General features: G+C 52.3%; 7 protein-coding genes; 3 read left to right on the plus strand and 4 right to left on the minus strand.

Moving 5' to 3' along the window:
* Positions 1 to 650: 650 nt before the first annotated feature.
* On the minus strand, positions 651 to 1,433 carry RCC_00930 (uncharacterized protein; the record flags this gene model as incomplete). The annotated part of the gene is made up of 1 exon (XM_023766146.1): positions 651 to 1,433. The coding sequence occupies one exon, from the start codon at positions 1,431 to 1,433 to the stop codon at positions 651 to 653; it is 783 nt and encodes a 260-aa protein (XP_023621914.1).
* A 2,822-nt stretch (positions 1,434 to 4,255) lies between these two features.
* RCC_00931 (uncharacterized protein) lies at positions 4,256 to 6,089 on the plus strand (the record flags this gene model as incomplete). XM_023766147.1 has 3 exons in its annotated part: positions 4,256 to 4,469; positions 4,530 to 5,784; positions 5,918 to 6,089. 3 exons carry the CDS (start codon positions 4,256 to 4,258, stop codon positions 6,087 to 6,089), a joined length of 1,641 nt encoding a protein of 546 aa, XP_023621915.1.
* A 404-nt stretch (positions 6,090 to 6,493) lies between these two features.
* Positions 6,494 to 10,141, minus strand: RCC_00932 (probable structural maintenance of chromosome protein 3 (sister chromatid cohesion complex Cohesin, subunit SMC3); the record flags this gene model as incomplete). Its single annotated transcript, XM_023766148.1, has 1 exon — positions 6,494 to 10,141. One exon carries the CDS (start codon positions 10,139 to 10,141, stop codon positions 6,494 to 6,496), a length of 3,648 nt encoding a protein of 1,215 aa, XP_023621916.1.
* Positions 10,142 to 11,837: 1,696 nt separating this feature from the next.
* On the minus strand, positions 11,838 to 12,608 carry RCC_00933 (uncharacterized protein; the record flags this gene model as incomplete). Its single annotated transcript, XM_023766149.1, has 1 exon — positions 11,838 to 12,608. One exon carries the CDS (start codon positions 12,606 to 12,608, stop codon positions 11,838 to 11,840), a length of 771 nt encoding a protein of 256 aa, XP_023621917.1.
* An 848-nt stretch (positions 12,609 to 13,456) lies between these two features.
* Positions 13,457 to 13,954, plus strand: RCC_12057 (uncharacterized protein; the record flags this gene model as incomplete). Its single annotated transcript, XM_023766150.1, has 1 exon — positions 13,457 to 13,954. The coding sequence occupies one exon, from the start codon at positions 13,457 to 13,459 to the stop codon at positions 13,952 to 13,954; it is 498 nt and encodes a 165-aa protein (XP_023621918.1).
* Positions 13,955 to 14,685: 731 nt separating this feature from the next.
* Positions 14,686 to 15,258, plus strand: RCC_12058 (uncharacterized protein; the record flags this gene model as incomplete). The annotated part of the gene is made up of 1 exon (XM_023766151.1): positions 14,686 to 15,258. One exon carries the CDS (start codon positions 14,686 to 14,688, stop codon positions 15,256 to 15,258), a length of 573 nt encoding a protein of 190 aa, XP_023621919.1.
* Positions 15,259 to 15,772: 514 nt separating this feature from the next.
* RCC_00935 (probable DNA polymerase kappa) lies at positions 15,773 to 17,752 on the minus strand (the record flags this gene model as incomplete). Its single annotated transcript, XM_023766152.1, has 1 exon — positions 15,773 to 17,752. The coding sequence occupies one exon, from the start codon at positions 17,750 to 17,752 to the stop codon at positions 15,773 to 15,775; it is 1,980 nt and encodes a 659-aa protein (XP_023621920.1).
* Between the last annotated feature and the right edge of the window lie 138 nt (positions 17,753 to 17,890).

Here is a 17,890-nt window from a genome sequence, read left to right on the forward strand (position 1 = left end):
CTGCAAAGTAGTGTCAAAGGTTCGTCGAGATAAGAGACACTTGTCGACGCTTCTCCTTAAAATCTGCAATCAAAAAAATCGTGTAGAATGTGATTCCCTGAAAATATCCAATGGCCCTAGCTCCTTTAGATTAACCTCCAGGACGATCGGGTCGTCCTCGTTCTGGATCAGGCCTGCTTCGAATCTGTTGATCTCTACGCTCCTCATCGAGAGAAGGGACGATCTCCATGTTGCCGTCTTTGGTCGACCCACTAGTCACCTTCTTGTTCCAGATGACGAAGGGGATGGTATCTTTCAAGTACTCTTCGGGCGCCTTTCATCTAGAAGAATTTACGAATTATGCACTGCGTGTGAAAATGCTCGTCTCCACGGATCTGGAAGGGTTTGAGCGTTTGGAACCCGCTTGCATATCAAAGCTATAGTTGGTTTTCTCGAGAGAGGTATAGATGAAATGGGCGATTCCCCGTACAAGTTTCAGTTATTACTTTGGTCAAGGTCTACGTGTCTCGACAAATCCACGAACTTTTATCCCTCTCGATCCCACTAGAAGAGCCTAGTAATGTCTGAACTCCCAGAGAAACAGAAGTAGATCGGCGGTCAGTCCCTCAGGAGAATGCGTGAATATACTGTACTTTGTGTCTACCTATACTTCATGCACGTGATGGTCCTTTTCCAGCTACTTCTGGTCCGAGCTCAGTCGACATTGGCCTTATAAGGCGGTGGGATGCCTCATCCTCGGGGAACATCACCCGCTTCATGCGCGAATCGCCCGCCTCGCCAACGCTCTCCGCTCCGCCACCTCCCACCACGCCATCCATCTCCCATCCCGCCACACCAATCCCACAGTCCCACAAGAAGCTGTGAATGCACCGCGTGCATTTCGCCCTCATGGCGCGCCCGTAAGTCTCGATCGGACACGCGCAATTCGGGCACGCAACGATCCTTCCCTCCACTTTCGCCTTCTCGATATACTCCTCGCTTTGCTCGTTCTCCATTCTGCGTTCAGCTGTTGTCTGCTGGTAGTCCTCTTGAGATGCAGAGTTACAGCTTTTGCAAACGAGGAGGTCTGATTCGTGGTAAATCTGTCCGGAATTGCAGCCTGACTGCAAGCAGAATTTGTAGTCTGGATTGGCACCATTTCTGATGCGCTCGTGCAGATAATCGTACCGGTCACTGTCTTTTTCGAGCATGTTATTGTTCAAATACTCCTTGCTTCCGACAAGCTTTTCAGAGCAGTCTGGGCAGCTGAACACAGGCCAGTAATGGTTGTTGATGCTCGCAGTCCACCAGTGCCGAAGACAATCAAGGCATGTCGTCACGCCGTGCTCACAAGCTTCTGTTGGTGGCTTTGGCGCGAACTCGTCGGCCTTCTTCGATTCGCAGCAGCATGCGCACTCTTGTATCTTCCCAGACTTTGATCGTGTGAGGACCATTGCTGTGGATGATGTCCGAGAGACGGTCTCACTTCTTGTCTTGTTAGCGAAGCACAGTGAGATACCCCTATCTCGATAGCTGGTCACCTGCTGTCTGATTGGTGCGCGGGATCTTCTTCTCCGGCAAGATGCCGCTGGCGAACCGCTTCGGTATCGGTACGGACTCTTCCGTCGACGAGAGAAAATACGCGCGGGCAGAGAGCGCTATGAGTGTTTAGTGAATGCCCGCCGACGCGCACAAAGCTGTGGCTTTGGTGTGTTGCGACGCCGAGAGTCTGGCGATTCGCAAAGGCTGGTGAAAATGACAACAGCAGCTGGCAAAGCGGTGGCAACGCTTTGACAGTGGCAATGGCAATGGCCGCGGCAGGTTCGAGAGCGCTGACAGAGCGCTGGCAAGGCGATGCTGTAGCAGATCGCGTGAGAAACGCGGCGAGGATGGCGATGTTGATGTTGATGAGTCGGTGTATGAGGCGCGACTTCCAAAAAGGATGTAGTGTTTGCTGGCAAGACTTGCGCTCCACCGTCACCTGCGGCGGTGCAGCACGGACCTATCCCGACATTCTGCTGCCTAGAGCTGCCATAGTAACTTCATAAACGCTCTTATGAAGATGCTGATACGATTTGCCCTCTGCCCGCCAAGGGCACAGTTCGAGCGTAGCATCATCGTTTGACGAGTGCAAATGGAGCATCATGCGGGCGTCGAAAATGCCGCTCTACGACGCTTTGAAGACACCCACGATCGTTTGAGTAGAGACGAGGTGGTGAGGCAACAAGCGGCCAGTCTCGACGTGCACTCGGCCAGATCCCAGGGGTGGAGATTAACATCACTTCCACTTCGTTTCCCAGCTCGCTCATTATACCACCAACCACCTCGCGTCTACATGTAATCTTTCTGGCCGCTGGATGCGCTTACATCCCGCGATGTGTACAAGGTATTCGGGACCTGGAATGGCACTTTGATGGAAGGCTTGGATGGTAACTGTCAGCCAGATGGCCTCCAATCCGCGTCGAGAGAATCCCCACGGTCGACAGCGTCGTAGAGCCGTTCCTCTTGTTTTGGGCTTGGATACGAAGATCAGTAGCGGGGTCTGCATTGACAGATCGATGAGAAGAAGAGAGAAGAGAGGAGAGGTCGTTGTTGAAAGTGGGGCCGGCGGAGTGCAACTCCCAAGTTTCCCGGAGCCGGAAACTTAATCTGGCGGCAGCTTTGTCGCCACAATCTCTAACTTCTCTCTCCTCCTCCTCCCTCTTTTTCAACCTCACTCCCATCACGTCGCCTTTATGAAGTCACTGCGGAGCCTCATCGGTCCGGTAGACCTTCTGCGACCTCAGGGAAACAGCTGACGTATGGCGAAGCGAACGCGATGAAATTCTCCCGCAATGACAACATACTGTACCTCCTTTAGCATCCACATCTTGCGTGTAGGCTTTGTCAAGACATCCCGAGATCGCGGCACCTTTGCAGTCCCTAACAATGCGGTACGCTATCGGCAAGCCATCTACGATCTCCACAGTCGTCTCACAGACCTCCAAAGCGATGGTTGACTTCGAAAGTCGAGACTGATGATGCACTCTACTGGAGCCGCAGGATAACAACGCTCTCTCGACTTCTTGCTACAAGCTGGAGGAGAGGTTCGCTGATAATTCCTGTCCATCTCAACAGTAAATTCGGCTCCTGCTCTGCGATACTGGTAGCGCTTAGACATGCAGGTTCTTTTGAATGTGTCCAGGCGACGGATTGGACACAACAGGATCAGCGTCGCTCTCTCGGATCAGTGTCGCTCTCTCTGCCTGATATAATGGTGTCWCTACTGCTGGGAAGGGAGCTGCATCTACCAAGAAGTCAAAGGCGGTTAGATTTGGCGTGGATGATCTTACTTTATGATCACCCTTCTAATGGCGCACTGTGCATTGGAAGGACCGTCATGGGGAGAACCGTCGCTCTCTCCGCTTGATATCCAGGACTTCGCTAATGAGGACGTAGCTTGACCTACAGGCTAGTTGTCTCCGATTGGAAAGCAGAACAAGATAGAGCTTCGGTCAACGAAAGTACTGATCGATCGATCGCACAGAGGAGAGATGCGTAGTGCAAAACCCATCGCTCTCTCCGCAAATTGTACTGCCCCGCTTTAACCCGCAGTCACTCTCACTACCACCAAGGAGGCGACGAGGCGACATGAACCATTCAAAGAGCGTGGGCTGCTGCGCCCGGCAAAGATCAACGGATCGGCCTCGCTATCGTCGTCGCATCCCGATGACGAGTCTGACGGACGGGAACTGCTTCGTCAAGCCAACTGGCTGCATCACGGTGAGACAGCCGAGCCTCACAGACATTGCGAGATTTCCCCAAGGTAAACTTCATCTTTTAGCTGCCACGGTATATTGGAGCGAATGTAAATCACCGAAGTCTGGGCGCGGCCCTTTTTGAAAAGTTCTAGTGCTGACAGCCGTTCTTGGCCAGACTGCCGATGTTTATACATGAACAAGACACTAGCTAGTACATCATTCTCGCCAATCACACGCTCCAACTCCCGAGCAATGCCGCGTGTGCTAGGATAAACCCTACCCTACCCGGGGTTGACACCCAAGCCCTTGGGAGTGCTTCGCATTGACACCATGTGGCAATGCGAACGATAAACTGCGGTCTACTTATTTCATTCCCAGGTACTAATCATTGATCATCGTTTCACCGAGATAGCACTGCCGCTCAGTCCCGCGGGTCATTTAGTGCCGATGGTTCAAGTGGTATAAACATGTCTGACATCCCTTGGCCCTCTCCTTACAGGTAACAGTCATTCTTTTTATTCTTCACAGTCTTTACTATGGTTCGTTACAACACTCCTTTAACTGCGGCCGTTGGCCTGCTTTCAACCGGTCTCGTACAAGCGCAACTTGGTGGATCGTCCGGTAGTGGTGGATCTGATCGTTGGGATGTCGTTGTCATCGGAGGCGGCTCTTCAGGCACTTTCTCTGCAATCAGACTTCAACAGCAAGGTCTGAACGTGGCCCTCGTGGAGCGAAAGAATCGACTCGGCGGTAATTGGAAGAACCAACCAACTTTGAGCATGTGGAATGATTGTTAATCCTCTCCTCTAGGTCATGTCGACACATATGTCGACTCAGCCAGCGGCGTCACCCACGATTATGGAGTCCAGGTCTTCACCAACTCGTCCGTACTTGTCGACTACTTTGAGCACTTCGACATTCCCCTCGTTTCTTCCGACCTTACATCCGGTGCAAGCGCCCGTCTCAACGTCGACTTCACAACCGGCAACCCCCTCAACGCTTCCACCCTGCTGAGCAGCAACACGACAGCCCTTGCCACAGGACTTCTAGGTTACAAAGCCGAACTGGCCAAGTACCCCTACCTCGCTCAGGGCTGGAACTTGACCTACCCAATCCCAGAGGACCTCACCATCCCATTTGGCGAATTCCTCCAAAAGAAGGGCCTCGATGGCGCCGCTTTCGTAGCATACTCCTACGCGGCAGGCTGCGGTAACATCCTTGCCCAGCCCACTCTCTTCGTAATGAAGTACTTTACCGAGCTCCAAGTTGACGACATCATTACCAACGGCTTCCTCACCAACGGCATCAAGAACAACCAAGAACTCTACAACCGCGCCCTGACTGAACTCGGCGAGGCCGCCTTCCTCTCCTCCACAGTCTACAACGTCACCCGCGATGCAGACGGCGTAGAAGTCCACATGTTCACCCCGGACGGCCCCAAACAGATCAAAGCCCGGAAACTCCTCATCACCATCCCTCCCAAATACGAGAACCTCTCCCCTTTCCTCGCTCTGGACAACACCGAGCGCAACCTCTTCAGCCAATTCAACAACACCTACTACTGGGACATGATGCTAAAGAACACCGGTTTCCCCACAAACGCCACCTTCAACAACTTGGACCCAGACAACACCCTCCAGATCCCCTCCATGCCTGCAGTATACAACGTCGGCGCCGTGCCCAACATCCCCGGAACTTTCGCCGCGTACTACGGCTCCGTCACACCCCTCTCGGAATCCCAAGTCAAAGCCGCCGTACAAGAAACCATCYCTCGTATCCGTGAAGGTCAAGGCTGGGCCGCACCTTCGGGAGAATTGGAGTTTGCGGGTTTCAACTCACATGCACCTTTCGTCCTTACCGTCCCAATTGAAGCTGTCAAAGCTGGTTTCTACGACAAGTTGGTAGCGTTGCAGGGTGAGAAGAATACTTTTTACACCGGAGCCGCGTGGCAKAACCAGGCCAGTGGTGAGATTTGGGAATTCACCGAGGCGCAAATCTTGCCGAGATTGGTCAAGTCGCTGGGTCGGAGTGGGTTGAAGCCTCTCACTCGTGGCAGGGGAAGCGTGTAAGTCAAACTCCAAGGGCAGAAGAGCGTAGAGGGTGGTTTGGAGATATTTCTCTTGAGCTACCACTGCACGATATGCGCCACATCCCAATCGTCCAAGACATCGGCTAACGTTTCTCTCTTTCCCTCTTAGGCATGATACCGGCAGCAACAACAGCACTGGCATTCTCGGTGGCAGCAATATTACAGAAGTGCCAGTTTCTGGTGGAAAGGAGTACACTGCCCCAAGTGGATACAAGTTGAAGCAGTTGAGCCAAGCGGTCAAGGCGTTCAAGGGCTTCAAGGGTTTCAAGAGCTGGTACTAGATGATGGCTGGTTGGCTATTGTCTCATAGTGGACATCTTTTCACCTTTTGAGGTTTCATATCTGCGGCGGCGACCGACTGCACGTCTTTCAACGACCACTTGCGCTCAATAATCAATACACTTTATCTGATACAATGGACAGCGACTTCGCTTTCGTTGGATCCATCAACTCTCATGTCCGCAAATGTGACCTCGCACCCCCGATCGCACCAGATGGCCGATACATTCGTCTCATACAATAAGCGGCAATGTGGTTCGTTACGTGGAGTTCCATATTGGCAACGAGAAATACCCACTGGCGCATCCTTCAACGATCGATGGCCTCTCTTACAATGCGCAGCAACTCCATTGGTTAGTTGCCCCTCACATCCTCCACCGCTCTCCTCCCATTATCATCGTCACGTCTACTTCCCACTGATCTGCCCCTCCACGAAATCCAACGCCTGCGTCCTGCTGACAACATCACAAGTACTCGCCTTTTGCAGATAACTAACACCATAACACTTCTCCGCAACAAGCACCATCTCGGGTCTAAACGTCGTGCAAATAAACTGTGCTCGATCGCCCGTAACTGGGTCTTCCCGACTGCTCTCCTCCAGCAGCTTCGCAACGGCGGTTCGGTATTGAGCGTCGAGGTTGGCATCAATCTCATCGAAGAGATAGAAAGGTGCAGGATCAGACTTCTGGATCGCAAAGACGAGGGCCAAAGCACACAAACTCTTTTGTCCGCCGGAGAGTTGTTGGATGCGTTGCTGTTCGTCGTGTTTGCTGTTGAAGCTGACTGAGATACCAACGCCGGTGTAATTTTCCACACTGGATCGTGCCCGGGCAGCCGCATCTTCGTCTCCATCGCTTTCGTCATCACCCTTTGCTGCCGCGGCGTCTCTATCGCTGCGACGCTGGATGATGAGTCTTCCCTTGCCCGCAGGCACGAGTTTGACGAAGACTTCTGCGAAAGCCTTGCTGACTTGTTTGAAGGTACGTTCAATCGCTTCGTCCTTTCGCATGTCAAGCACGTCGATGAGTTCTCGAATACTGGCATCACTGCCATCGAGATCCTTCCGACGTTGCTCAAGATCCGCGCGCTGACGTTCGAATTGTTGGTACTGTTCAAAGGCTTTCTTGTTTACATGCCCATACTTCTTCAAAGCCTCTTGACATTTGTGCAGTTTTGTGGTGGCGGTCGTTGGGTTCATGTTCTTGTATGTTGCAGTGTAGGCAGCGTCGGGGATGATGCCCAGGTTACGGATCTGGAGCTGTACTTCCTGCAGACGTGAAGCGTATCCTGCACGACGCTGAGCGCCCTTCTCGACACTCTTCTGGTGATTGCGCATGGACTGCTCTAGCTTTGCGACTTCGGTTTGCTTGTTTGCGCGACTGGCTTCTGCTGCGTCGAGCTCTGCCTGGGATTTCTCGATGGATTCATCAATCTCCTTGATCTTGGCWTCTATGCTTTGCAGCCGCTTGCTAGCACGCTTGGCATCCGATTTGCGTTCCTTCAATTGGGAGCTGTTCCCAACACTAGCCGTGGGCATGTCATCATCAGAAGATCGTAATTGATCAAGCCGCGGTCGCAGGTTGATCTTGAGCATATCCTCGACGATCTGCTTTTCTCCGCTCATCTCTGAAAGCTCGTTGCTGATCTCGGTGTATTGCTTCTTGAGGTCAGGCAGTTCCGATCCTACTTGCTCCAGCTGACGTTCCTCCTGTGCGCTGAGTACTTTCTTAAAATCTGCTGCCAGCTCGGATTCGAAGCCAGATAGTTGGTTGTTGATATCGTTCAGCAACGCCGCAAGATTGTCATAATTAACTTGCTTGCCGGCAACCTCGTCCTGTCGGGTGTTAAGCTCAGTCTCCTTTCTTCTGACCTCCTCCCGCATTGGCATGTAGCCACTGCTCATCTGATCGCGCTTGATATCAAGCTTTTGCAGCTCGGTCTTCACCTTGTTGACCCTTTGATCGATCTGTTGCAGTTCCCGGGTGATCTCATCTTTCCGTCCCTTGGTGCMTTCAAACTGCTTTCGCGCAGCTTTTGCACGAAGCATGCCATCCAGACGAGAATTGCGTGCATCGTGGTAGCCACCTGTCAAGGCACCCTTTTGATCTGAGCGATCACCATCTGGTGTGATGGCATTCACAGAATGACTACGAGCGTATTGTGCTGCGACCTGAAGGTTGGGGCAGACAATAGTCCTGCCAAACACTTGCTGCATTGCCTTTTCGAAGATTGCGTCGAACTTGATCTTGCTGAGCAGAGGCACCGCATCGCTCGCTTTGGGCATTTCGATCTGCCTTGCCTTGACGCGGTTGAGCGGGACAAAGGTGACACGGCCACTCTTCTCTGCTTGGAGTGCTTTGATGAGATGCTCTGCGATTTCGTCGTCGTCCACCACGTAGTGGAACAGGGACGCTCCCGCGGTAACTTCAACAGCAGTCTTGTACGAGTCTCTACACTCGATAAGATCGCCAATCGGACCGTGGGCACCCCGAATACCATCTCGCTCAACAATACGCTGCACAGCAGCCAGACCACGGGAGGTGTTAGCATCCATCATCTGGCCGAGCAGTCTTTCGGCCTTGTCGAGCTCCTGCCTGGCGTTGGCGATGACGGAGTCAAGCTTTGCCTCCTCACGCCACAATTCTTTCCGCTGATCCATCAAGCGTTCCTGCTCWTCTTTTGTCTTCTGGATCTCGCCGGAGATGTTCTGCTGCTCGTCGCCACGATGTTCCATTCGATGTCGCAGATCCTTGATATCAGCTTCAAGCTGTTCGATCTGCTCTTGAAGCTCAGTGATGTCTTCCTTGATTTGCATCGCGACTGCTTTGCGCGTTGCGAGACTGTTGTGACAATCACCAATCTCTCTCCGAAGCCAGTCATCTCGCTCCTTCTTCGTGCGAAATTGAGTGTGACGGCCTTGCTTGGCTAGTAGTCGCTGTCGTGTGGCTTCTGCGTCCTGAACTTGCTGCTTGAGACCCTTTTCTTGCTCGGACTTTGCCTTGAACTTGGGTAGCAGCTGAGCGAGCTCCGCCTCACGCTGCTTGATGAGATTCTGAACCTCTTTCAGTTCAGTGTTTCGCTGTGTCTGGGCTTGTTGGGCGGCTGACTGGTTGTCTTCCATGCTGGAAACGTCCGACTCTGCCTGAGCGAGTGCTCGAGATGTCTCCGTCCGGTCTTCCTTGTACTGCACTTTTTCCTCGACAAGCAGTTTGATTTGTTGCCTCAGTGCGGTGATTTGAACATCGATTGCCTCCAGCTGCCTCTCGCCTTCCTTCAGAGCTTCGCGGTGCTCATCGTTATCCTCGGCGCCCTGTTCGCGCTCGCCATCGATGCGTTCAAGGTGGCCCTCTAGCTGCTCCTGATCRCGGTGGTGAATAGTGTACTCCAAGCACTTGCGTTCACGGTCCCTATCTTGGTATTCGCGAAGCTCTTCCTTTTCCTCTTCCAGCTCAGACAGACGTCCGCGGATGGTCTCCAGCAAATCATCAATCTTCTCGCGTTTGAAGTTGGTCTCTTCCATGATCTTTCTCGACTCTGTCCTCTTGCCTTCATACACCTCGGTACCAGCGACCGTCTTGAGCATAGACAAACGCTCAGGATCCTTCATATTGGTGATGGCCGTCACTCTTCCTTGCGGCACGATATAGTAGGGATTACTCCTGCTGAACCCTGCACTCTCCAGAATGTTGAGCACTTCCTGCTTGGTCGTATTCTTACGGTTGAGACTGTACTCGTCTTTCTTCTGTCCAATGGTGCGGCGAAGGACGACCTCGGGAGTGCCGGTGGGGAAACGGTCATCGCTGTTGTCGAAGATGATTTCTACGTATGCGCTCATCACCGCCGACCCGGCGCCTTCGTGGAGCAGTCCCTGGCGGTCTTCCCGACCTAATTGAGTGTATTTGTCGCTGAGGACGAATCGAATGGCGGCGAAGAAGTTGCTCTTTCCGGATCCATTGCGGCCGACGATGACATTGTGGCCGGGCGAGAAGGGCTCAATGACAGTCTGGTCTTTGTACGACTTGAAGCCTTGGATGATGATTTGCTTGATGTGCATCCTAGCCGTGTGGGCGCACTTTCGTGCGCGAATACGGGGTGAAAGTGTGTCCGATGGTGGTGGTGAAGGCCGATGTTYTGGCTCGCTTGACGCGAGTTACGCGCGCGTTGGAACGGCAATTTTTCGGCGGATGTATTCTAAGCGAGGTTAGGGTTAGGGTTATGCAGGCGGGGTATCCTTCCACGCACTCTCATCTCTCATATTCACTCCAACAATTAACATCGACATTGGCTCCCGATGCAAACACCCGGATAGATGTTCAGTATGTCGAATGTCTCATGCGAACCATTCCATCTCAGCCTCGACTCTCGGCGGTGAAAGGCAGCGATCTGCTCGTCAATCCACCTCACACCGCTGGAGTCTAGTATCGTAATGGCACGGTCCGGAGGCGCTTCCGCTATGGATATGACTGGGACAGGGCAGTGAGCTTCACCGCATGAAGCAAATCTCAACGCCGCGTCTCGGCGACGATGACTTCATTCACTCAACTGTGCAGAACGCTCTCATCTCCAATCTCTTCTCCTACCACATATCAGAAAGATGCCTCGTCCAACATATACCCTCTCCCAATTGGCTCGCTTCTACATCCGCATAAATCTGCCTCAAGAGTATCAAAACATACCACACTCTTCCATCACCACACTAGCCTTCCTCACCATCCTACAACAACACACTTTGACCTCCCTTCCCTTTGAGAATCTCTCCCTCCACTACTCCAGATCACCGGCAATCGACCTCCACCCCACATCACTCTTCGAGAAAATCGTAGCGAATCCAAAGTATGGACGCGGAGGATACTGCATGGAACTAAACACCCTCTTTGCCACCGTCCTCCGAACTCTGGGATTCCAAGTAATGAGTACAGGCGGTCGAGTCAGCAGCCAAGCCTCTCCAAATGGTTGCTCAACCAGTGGAATCGGAGGCGAGAACTTCTACTACGGATTTGCACACATGGTTAACATTGTGACCGTCTCCGGGAAACGCTATCTAGTCGACGTGGGTTTCGGAGCTGGAGGCCCAATATGTCCTATACCTTTGGAAGACGGAACGATTCATGAGGAAATTGGACCTACGAGAAGAAGCATCCGACTCCGATGGGATGCAATGTCAGATAACGAAGATCCGGAAGCGAAAGTCTGGCATTTAGAGCAAAGAAGGACAGGAAGCGAGACTTGGACGGGATTGTATTGTTTTCCAGATCGCATGGAATTCTCACCTGCTGATTTTGAGGTGTTGAACTGCTTTGCAAGTTCTAGTCGGAAGAGTTTCTACGTCGGGGAAGTTGTGGTGGTTGGTTTTATCAGAGAGGAGGCTGAGCAGGGCATCATAGGGGAAGTTGTACTGGTTGGAAATCGATTGCATAGGAGGATTAGAGGGGAGAAGGAGGAAATGGCGGTGCTGCTGAGTGAGCAGGATAGACTGGATGCATTGGAGCGGTATTTTAAGATATGGCTTGGTGAGAGGGAACAAATGGGAATTTTGGGCATGGGGACCCAGATTGAGGGTCCTTAAGGGGATCCGTACTGCGGATTGTGGTGAAACTGTTCACGGAATTTCCTTCTTCTCCTTCAATGTATTGCACTTCTCAGTACACATGCATGCAAGCTGTAGAATCAAAGTTTCAGCTACTGCCCGAGAATTGAAATCCTGCGCTGATTGAACATCGCACGTACTTCCCCGACGCAGGGTATCCCTTCTATACCTGGCTACCCTCCTGGTTCTTCCACCGCCACATACACCACTCATAAGGCGCCGGCTCCGCCTCTCCCCAATCATCATCACTACTTTCCTGTCCCTCCTCCACACACTCCAATCCCGCACCCTCAAACCGTTCCCAAAGATCACGGATGTGATCAATGTAAGCCATCCTCACCGGATAACAAATGATAACCCTGGAATCCTTTCCCGGAGCCAACCATGCCAAAATCGTCTTTAGTAAAAGTTCCGGGTGATCTTCATCGTAAACTACATCCGCGGCTAGGATGATGTGCGCTTTCCGTGAGGATTCGATGTATGAGGGACCTGAAGCCGCCTGAACTGGATTCACCAGCATCAATTTCTCTGGTTGAGTCCAGTCTAGGGCTCCGCATTGTGCTGTTGTTGATTTCTCGGCGAGGAGGGATCTGTTCAGGTTGATATTGTGTGCTAGACCGGGAACGATGGGTGGTAAGTCTGTGAGGATCGTGGGGAGATTCCAGATGGCTGCGGCGGAGAGTCCTACCAGGCCGGTTCCGGCGCCTAGTTCTAGAACCGGGACACTTCTGGATTCATTCTTTTGGGCTGTTGTGACAGTGGCGGTGTCTTTCCATTTTTGGAGGTGGTTGGCGAGAACGTAGGAAGCTCCCCAGGTTGCCAGGGAGAGATTTTCTGCTATGCAGCCGTCTTTTTCGTCAATGTGGATGGGAAGTGTATTCCCTGATGCATCCTGCTTGATAGCAAAAGGAGATTTGAGGGAGCGGAATTTCATCGTGGCGGGTGATGAGCAGATGGATTGGTTGGAGTACCCCGGGAAATCTGCTCTACTCAAGTCAACCAAGTCCAGATCTCCGCCAATATCTGCGCGTGAGATAGCTCGGAAGGAGATGGTCTGTTGAGGTTTATAAAATGTGATGGATGGTGATGGCTCTTTTCTTGCCTCGAGAATTCGAGAATTCACTCTAGCTGGAGTTTAGCCCGTTCTCAGATCTACCGCAAAGTTCAATCTTCATGTGACAGCTTCGCTTACCCTTTATTCTCTCTCGACTTACTTTTAGTTATTCATTCCCGAGGCATCCATCTCCAGAATCCACGAGCGCTATCATAGCTTGTACCTCAACAGTCACATCTCGGTCCAGTACCTGCAAACAACGTCACCTTCTCATCGCCAGCCAGCAAGCACAATCTCGATTCTGCGCGCCAAGCCAGACGGTCATTGCATCAAAATACTCGAAGATCTTCCCGCATTGGCTGCGCGGGCTTGTACTTCCACAGCAGCTAGTATTGACTGGAGCAGCTTGGCCACTCGCGGGAGTTGTCGAGTTCTTTGCTTGCTGAAAACGAGTCTATCACTCGAACCGTCAAAAAGCCAGTGCATTGACCTTGGAGGCCTCTATCCGCCGTTCATAGACGAGGGCAAGTTCTCGTCGTTGAGACGTATCATCCGCGCGCGACAGTTATTATATCAGTACACTCGAAGGTGATCTCACATCAACTGCCCATGTTGAATCCACCACAGCAACTAACAGCATACTAGTCGATTCAAGATTGAACATCATACAAGCACGCCCATCTGCCGCTATCACGCTCAACTTGACTCGACTCTTTACCTATCGCAACATGCCAATTTCCACTATCGCCGTCAAGCAGCTTCAAGATGGTCTCCAAAGACTTCCGCAGGAGCTGTACGATCAGGTCTACGCTTTGACCTTCACCATCGAGGCTGGAAAAGTGGTGCTCGACAGGAATTACCAAATTCCATCACAGCTTCAGGTCTGCCGGCACTTTCGAGAGAAGCTCCTCAAGAACTACTACGCCGCTACTATCTGGTTGCTGTGGGGTGAGCCTTGCAAGCCTTTCGACCGCAATGGCATACCTTATGTCAACATCGATCGGGTCTGTGTCCTTCATTGGCTCAATTCACTGTCTCAGGATGCCATGGACATTTTTGCGGCAAAACAATTCGATCGTCGCGCGCCATTTTGCGTCAAGGACCTCAGGCTTGGCCGTGGTGTCGATGCGCGCCCACTCCGTCCAGGGGTACATGCTGTAATATGTCATTCGAGATTGGAAGACAGCTTTGGACCGGGACTTTTCGAGTTGTACAGGGTCTCGTAATGCGGCACTGGACCCGAACGATATCGATTTCGAAAAGAAATGTTTGAGTGTGGAGTGGACTTCAGGGATGTGAGGGGGATTAAAAGATCCTCATGGAAGCGTTACACGGAAGAGGTTCAATCAATGATGGATCTGTGACCCAACTACGGCCGACTGGAACCAGATGAGCCATGCGAATTGCGTTCGAATTTGAAGCTGCTACTAGCCAGTGCAGTGGAGTGGGTACGCAGTCTCATGCTGGACCGTGTGGAAATATTGCTGCTTTTGTTGAGTCTTGCCTACACTGTCGGAACCTCTAGCTTGCGGGGGACTTCTTTGGGTTAGAATGTAGGCATTGTCTGAATTTGGCTCCAGTTTCARAGAGAGTGAGATTCCGTGGTGATGATGTGACCGGTGCGGCAGTCGAGTGAAGTCGAGGACAACCAAAGATACTAAGAAGGGCCCTTTGACCTGATTAACGGAGGGAGCAGTTGAGGGTGCTACTATTGCTGATWGCTTCTCATTTCCACCGCTCTGCTTAATGTCAGCACTTCTATCCATTCACTTCCCGGCTTCTTCCGAAGGCAAACGGCGACGTCAATCTTCGGTGGTTTTTCTCCATCAACCTCGTTTCTGCTTCCATCCTCATCATCATCAGCACCAGCACGTCCGCAATTCTCGCAGCGGTCAATGTTCATCGCTAACCCTCATCACAGATTAGAACTTTCCCATCGTCCAAGCAAATCTCCAACATGTCTACCTCAGCGCCCATCGTCAAGCAGCTCCACACGGGCCTCCAGACCCTGCCGCAGGAAATCTACGACAAGATCTACACCCTCACATTCGCCTACGACGCCGAGGAGGAAGCTTGCATCATCACCCAGGACTACAAGCCGCCCTTCCAGCTCCAGATCGACCGCAAGACCCGTGCGGCATTCATCAAGAAGTACTACGGCCGCGCCGCACCATTCTGTATCCAAGCGTACGGCAAGTCGGATCCCAAGCTGGGCACCTTCACGACCAATCTGCAATTGGCGATCTACCGCCAGCCACTCAAACTCTGGCTCGAATCTCTAGGCGACGATGCCTTGGGCGAGGTCCTTAAGAGGGGCAAGGGTACTAGTCACGACACGCAACGTGGACTGCTGGGTACGCTCGACTTCATCGGCATAGGAGAGCGGGCGTACCTCTATAGGGCGTACTACCGTCGAGTGTCTAAGCTGTTCAGAGCCGACTATCTCGAGCTGGGCAGAGTCTTCGACGGCGACAGCGGTGGCCCTGGAGGGTCTGCCGCAGGCACTGCGCGCGGGAATGCTAGGCGTTGAGGAAGCCTGTATCGTACACAATGCCAAGACTTGGGGAGGAGGCCGGCGTGGAATGCTGCTATCAGACCTCGAATTCAAAAGCCACCATACCTTTCATGCATTCCCCCGTAATTTACGCAATGCTTCAACCGGGTATGACTCTGTGCATAGTGTCGTGAGTAGAGCTGTCGATATGAGAAACCATCAACAAGAGCAGCGCCCCGAACTGATCTCTCGATTGATTAATGGCCACTCTGCTAGTAGCAGGGATTCTCATAGGCTTCAAATCATCGAGCCTGTAGAGAGCGAGGCATCAGGGCATTATGGATATGACTGAGGATGCCTTGTCCTGATGAATAATCCTATCGACAGCTCTGGTGCTAGTAGCAGGGATTCTAATAGGCTTCAAATCTTCGAGGTGGTAGAGAGCGAGGCCTCAGGACATTATGGACATGACTGAGGATGCCTTGTCCTGATGAATAATCCTCATATCGACAGCTCTGGTCGTGAGTCATTGCCATCCATCAAGATCCTCCTACCCAAAAGCCAACCTCCTCTGTCCCTTCTCTGGCCCACCAACCCCATTACTAGGAGGCCTTCCCCTCCCTTTACCCTTCGCCTTATTCACAGACCCAGCACCCGCGCTCGCAAGAGCACTCTTCGGCGGCGGTGGTTTCGGCGGAGTCTGGCTTTCCTTCTGTAAATCCTGGGCGAAGTGGAAGTCCTCATGCTCCGGCCTCTCTGTTTCAGCGATCTGCTTCTTGCAGCGAGGACAGGTATACGGCGCCTCTTCGTTATCCGTGGGGTCCGATTGCTCGATGGGTGGGGGAGTCACGTCGTACTGCCCAGATGTGGGAAGTGTATCATCGTCACGCTCCTCGAGTTCTTCTCCGTCTTGCTCAGCCTGTGTTTCCTGCTCGCTTGAACTGTCCTCCGGATGCGGGTYCTGCCTAGATCCGAAGAAAGTTGGGATGCCACCGACTTTGATCCTCCTCTTCTTCCTTGCAGGCCCCTCGCCACCGTCGCCTCTGGTAGCAGCGGCATTCACTGCTTTGGCCGTCTCTCCTCTCACGAGGAAACCTCCAATTCCAAGATTACCCTGAACACCATCCTCAAATCCACCTACAGCCAGACTCAGGTTTGCACAAGGCCATGCTCTCCCATCGACCACGACACCCGCCAATAGGTTCTTCGCTGCATCAAATAGTCCCTCCTCTGTGATGTTTTTTCCCATAGGAATCGGAGCCTGTTTACTCCTCGTCTGTGCTCCCTGCCGATGATGTATCGTAAGGGTCTTCGGTCGTCGCTTGTTATCCAATACACCCTCCTCCACCAACCTCCCAAAGATATCCGCGACGAAGATTCGTAGCCATCGACAAGCTACCTCAAAACTATTGATGCTCGGTCGGAAAGACTTTGCAGACAGCATACTCTTGATCTGCGTCCTAGGATTGACCTCGCTGTTGTCTTCCCCCCGAATGATGGAGTATAGCCACGAGCCCGTCTCATCCCCCATCTGTTTTTTCAGCTGTTCGATAGGAACAAGCAAGAGGTCAGAAACAGTGTCCGTGTTGAAAGCCGCAACAACCTCATCACCCAACTTCCCACCCAAATTCCGAATCTTCGTAAACTTGAATCCGCTCATGAAATGCCCCACGGCTCGATTCCTCACCACAGTCTGCGCATTAGGCTTTTTATGCGCAGACCCCAACTTCGCAATCATCTTGTTCCGACTCAAACCCGCCGAGCAAGTATAGTGCAACTCCTCCCAAATCTTCGCCCTCACATCCCTCACAATCTCACTCGCAACCAACATGACAATATCATCCCAATCAGGATCATCCTCCTCCACCTGCCCCATATCCAAATCGACCAAAGCATCCGCCTTCCAATCCAAAGCAGTCGTAGGCGGTCTGGGAAGCGGTTCCGAGGGATCATCATAAGGAGGAGGTCCCTTCAACTCCGGAAACCTTYCCAGCAAAATCGCATGCACTTGAGCCGAAAGATCCAAAAACACCTCATCAATACTAGCCTTCTCCACCCTCTGCGTGTCTTTCGGCAACATATCCTTAATCAACGCCAAAATCTTCCGACTCTCGATCCGATAAGGATCCAAACTGACTTTCCGCACTGCAATCTCCTTCCAGGCATCTTCCGAATAACTCCACTTCGCATCTCCTTCTTTCCAAGTCGCTACATGCTGACATATGATATCTGGGCACTTTTCTTTGGCGTCCGTGATGGTGACATGGCGATTGAGGCCGTATGCTCGAGCTGGGTAGTTGATGGCGATGAGACCTTGCCATTGTTGGACAGCTAAGGGCTGGTCTCGTGGGATGTCCAGGCGTACCATTTCACATTGCGCGTAAAATGCATCGAGATCGATGTGCGCGATGACGCGCAGCGGACACGTCGGAGAGGAGTGCGACAGGGTCGAGAGGTGCTTGTATGTGAATTTGCTGCGGCGTGTCGTAGCGTGAATCGGTGAGGAGTGGAATGGCTGGGAAGAGGACATTATGACATTTTGGCTGATGTGTTTTTGATATCGTTCATCTGAGGTCGGATTTGGGCGACGCGAGATGGACGCGCGCGAAAGTTGGTGGGTCGGAAACTACGTCATCATAAACATGAGATGAAATTGGAATTGCACGTG

Source organism: Ramularia collo-cygni (genome assembly GCF_900074925.1).
Source record: "Ramularia collo-cygni strain URUG2 genome assembly, contig: RCC_scaffold01, whole genome shotgun sequence".
Taxonomy (NCBI): Eukaryota; Fungi; Ascomycota; class Dothideomycetes; order Mycosphaerellales; family Mycosphaerellaceae; genus Ramularia; species Ramularia collo-cygni.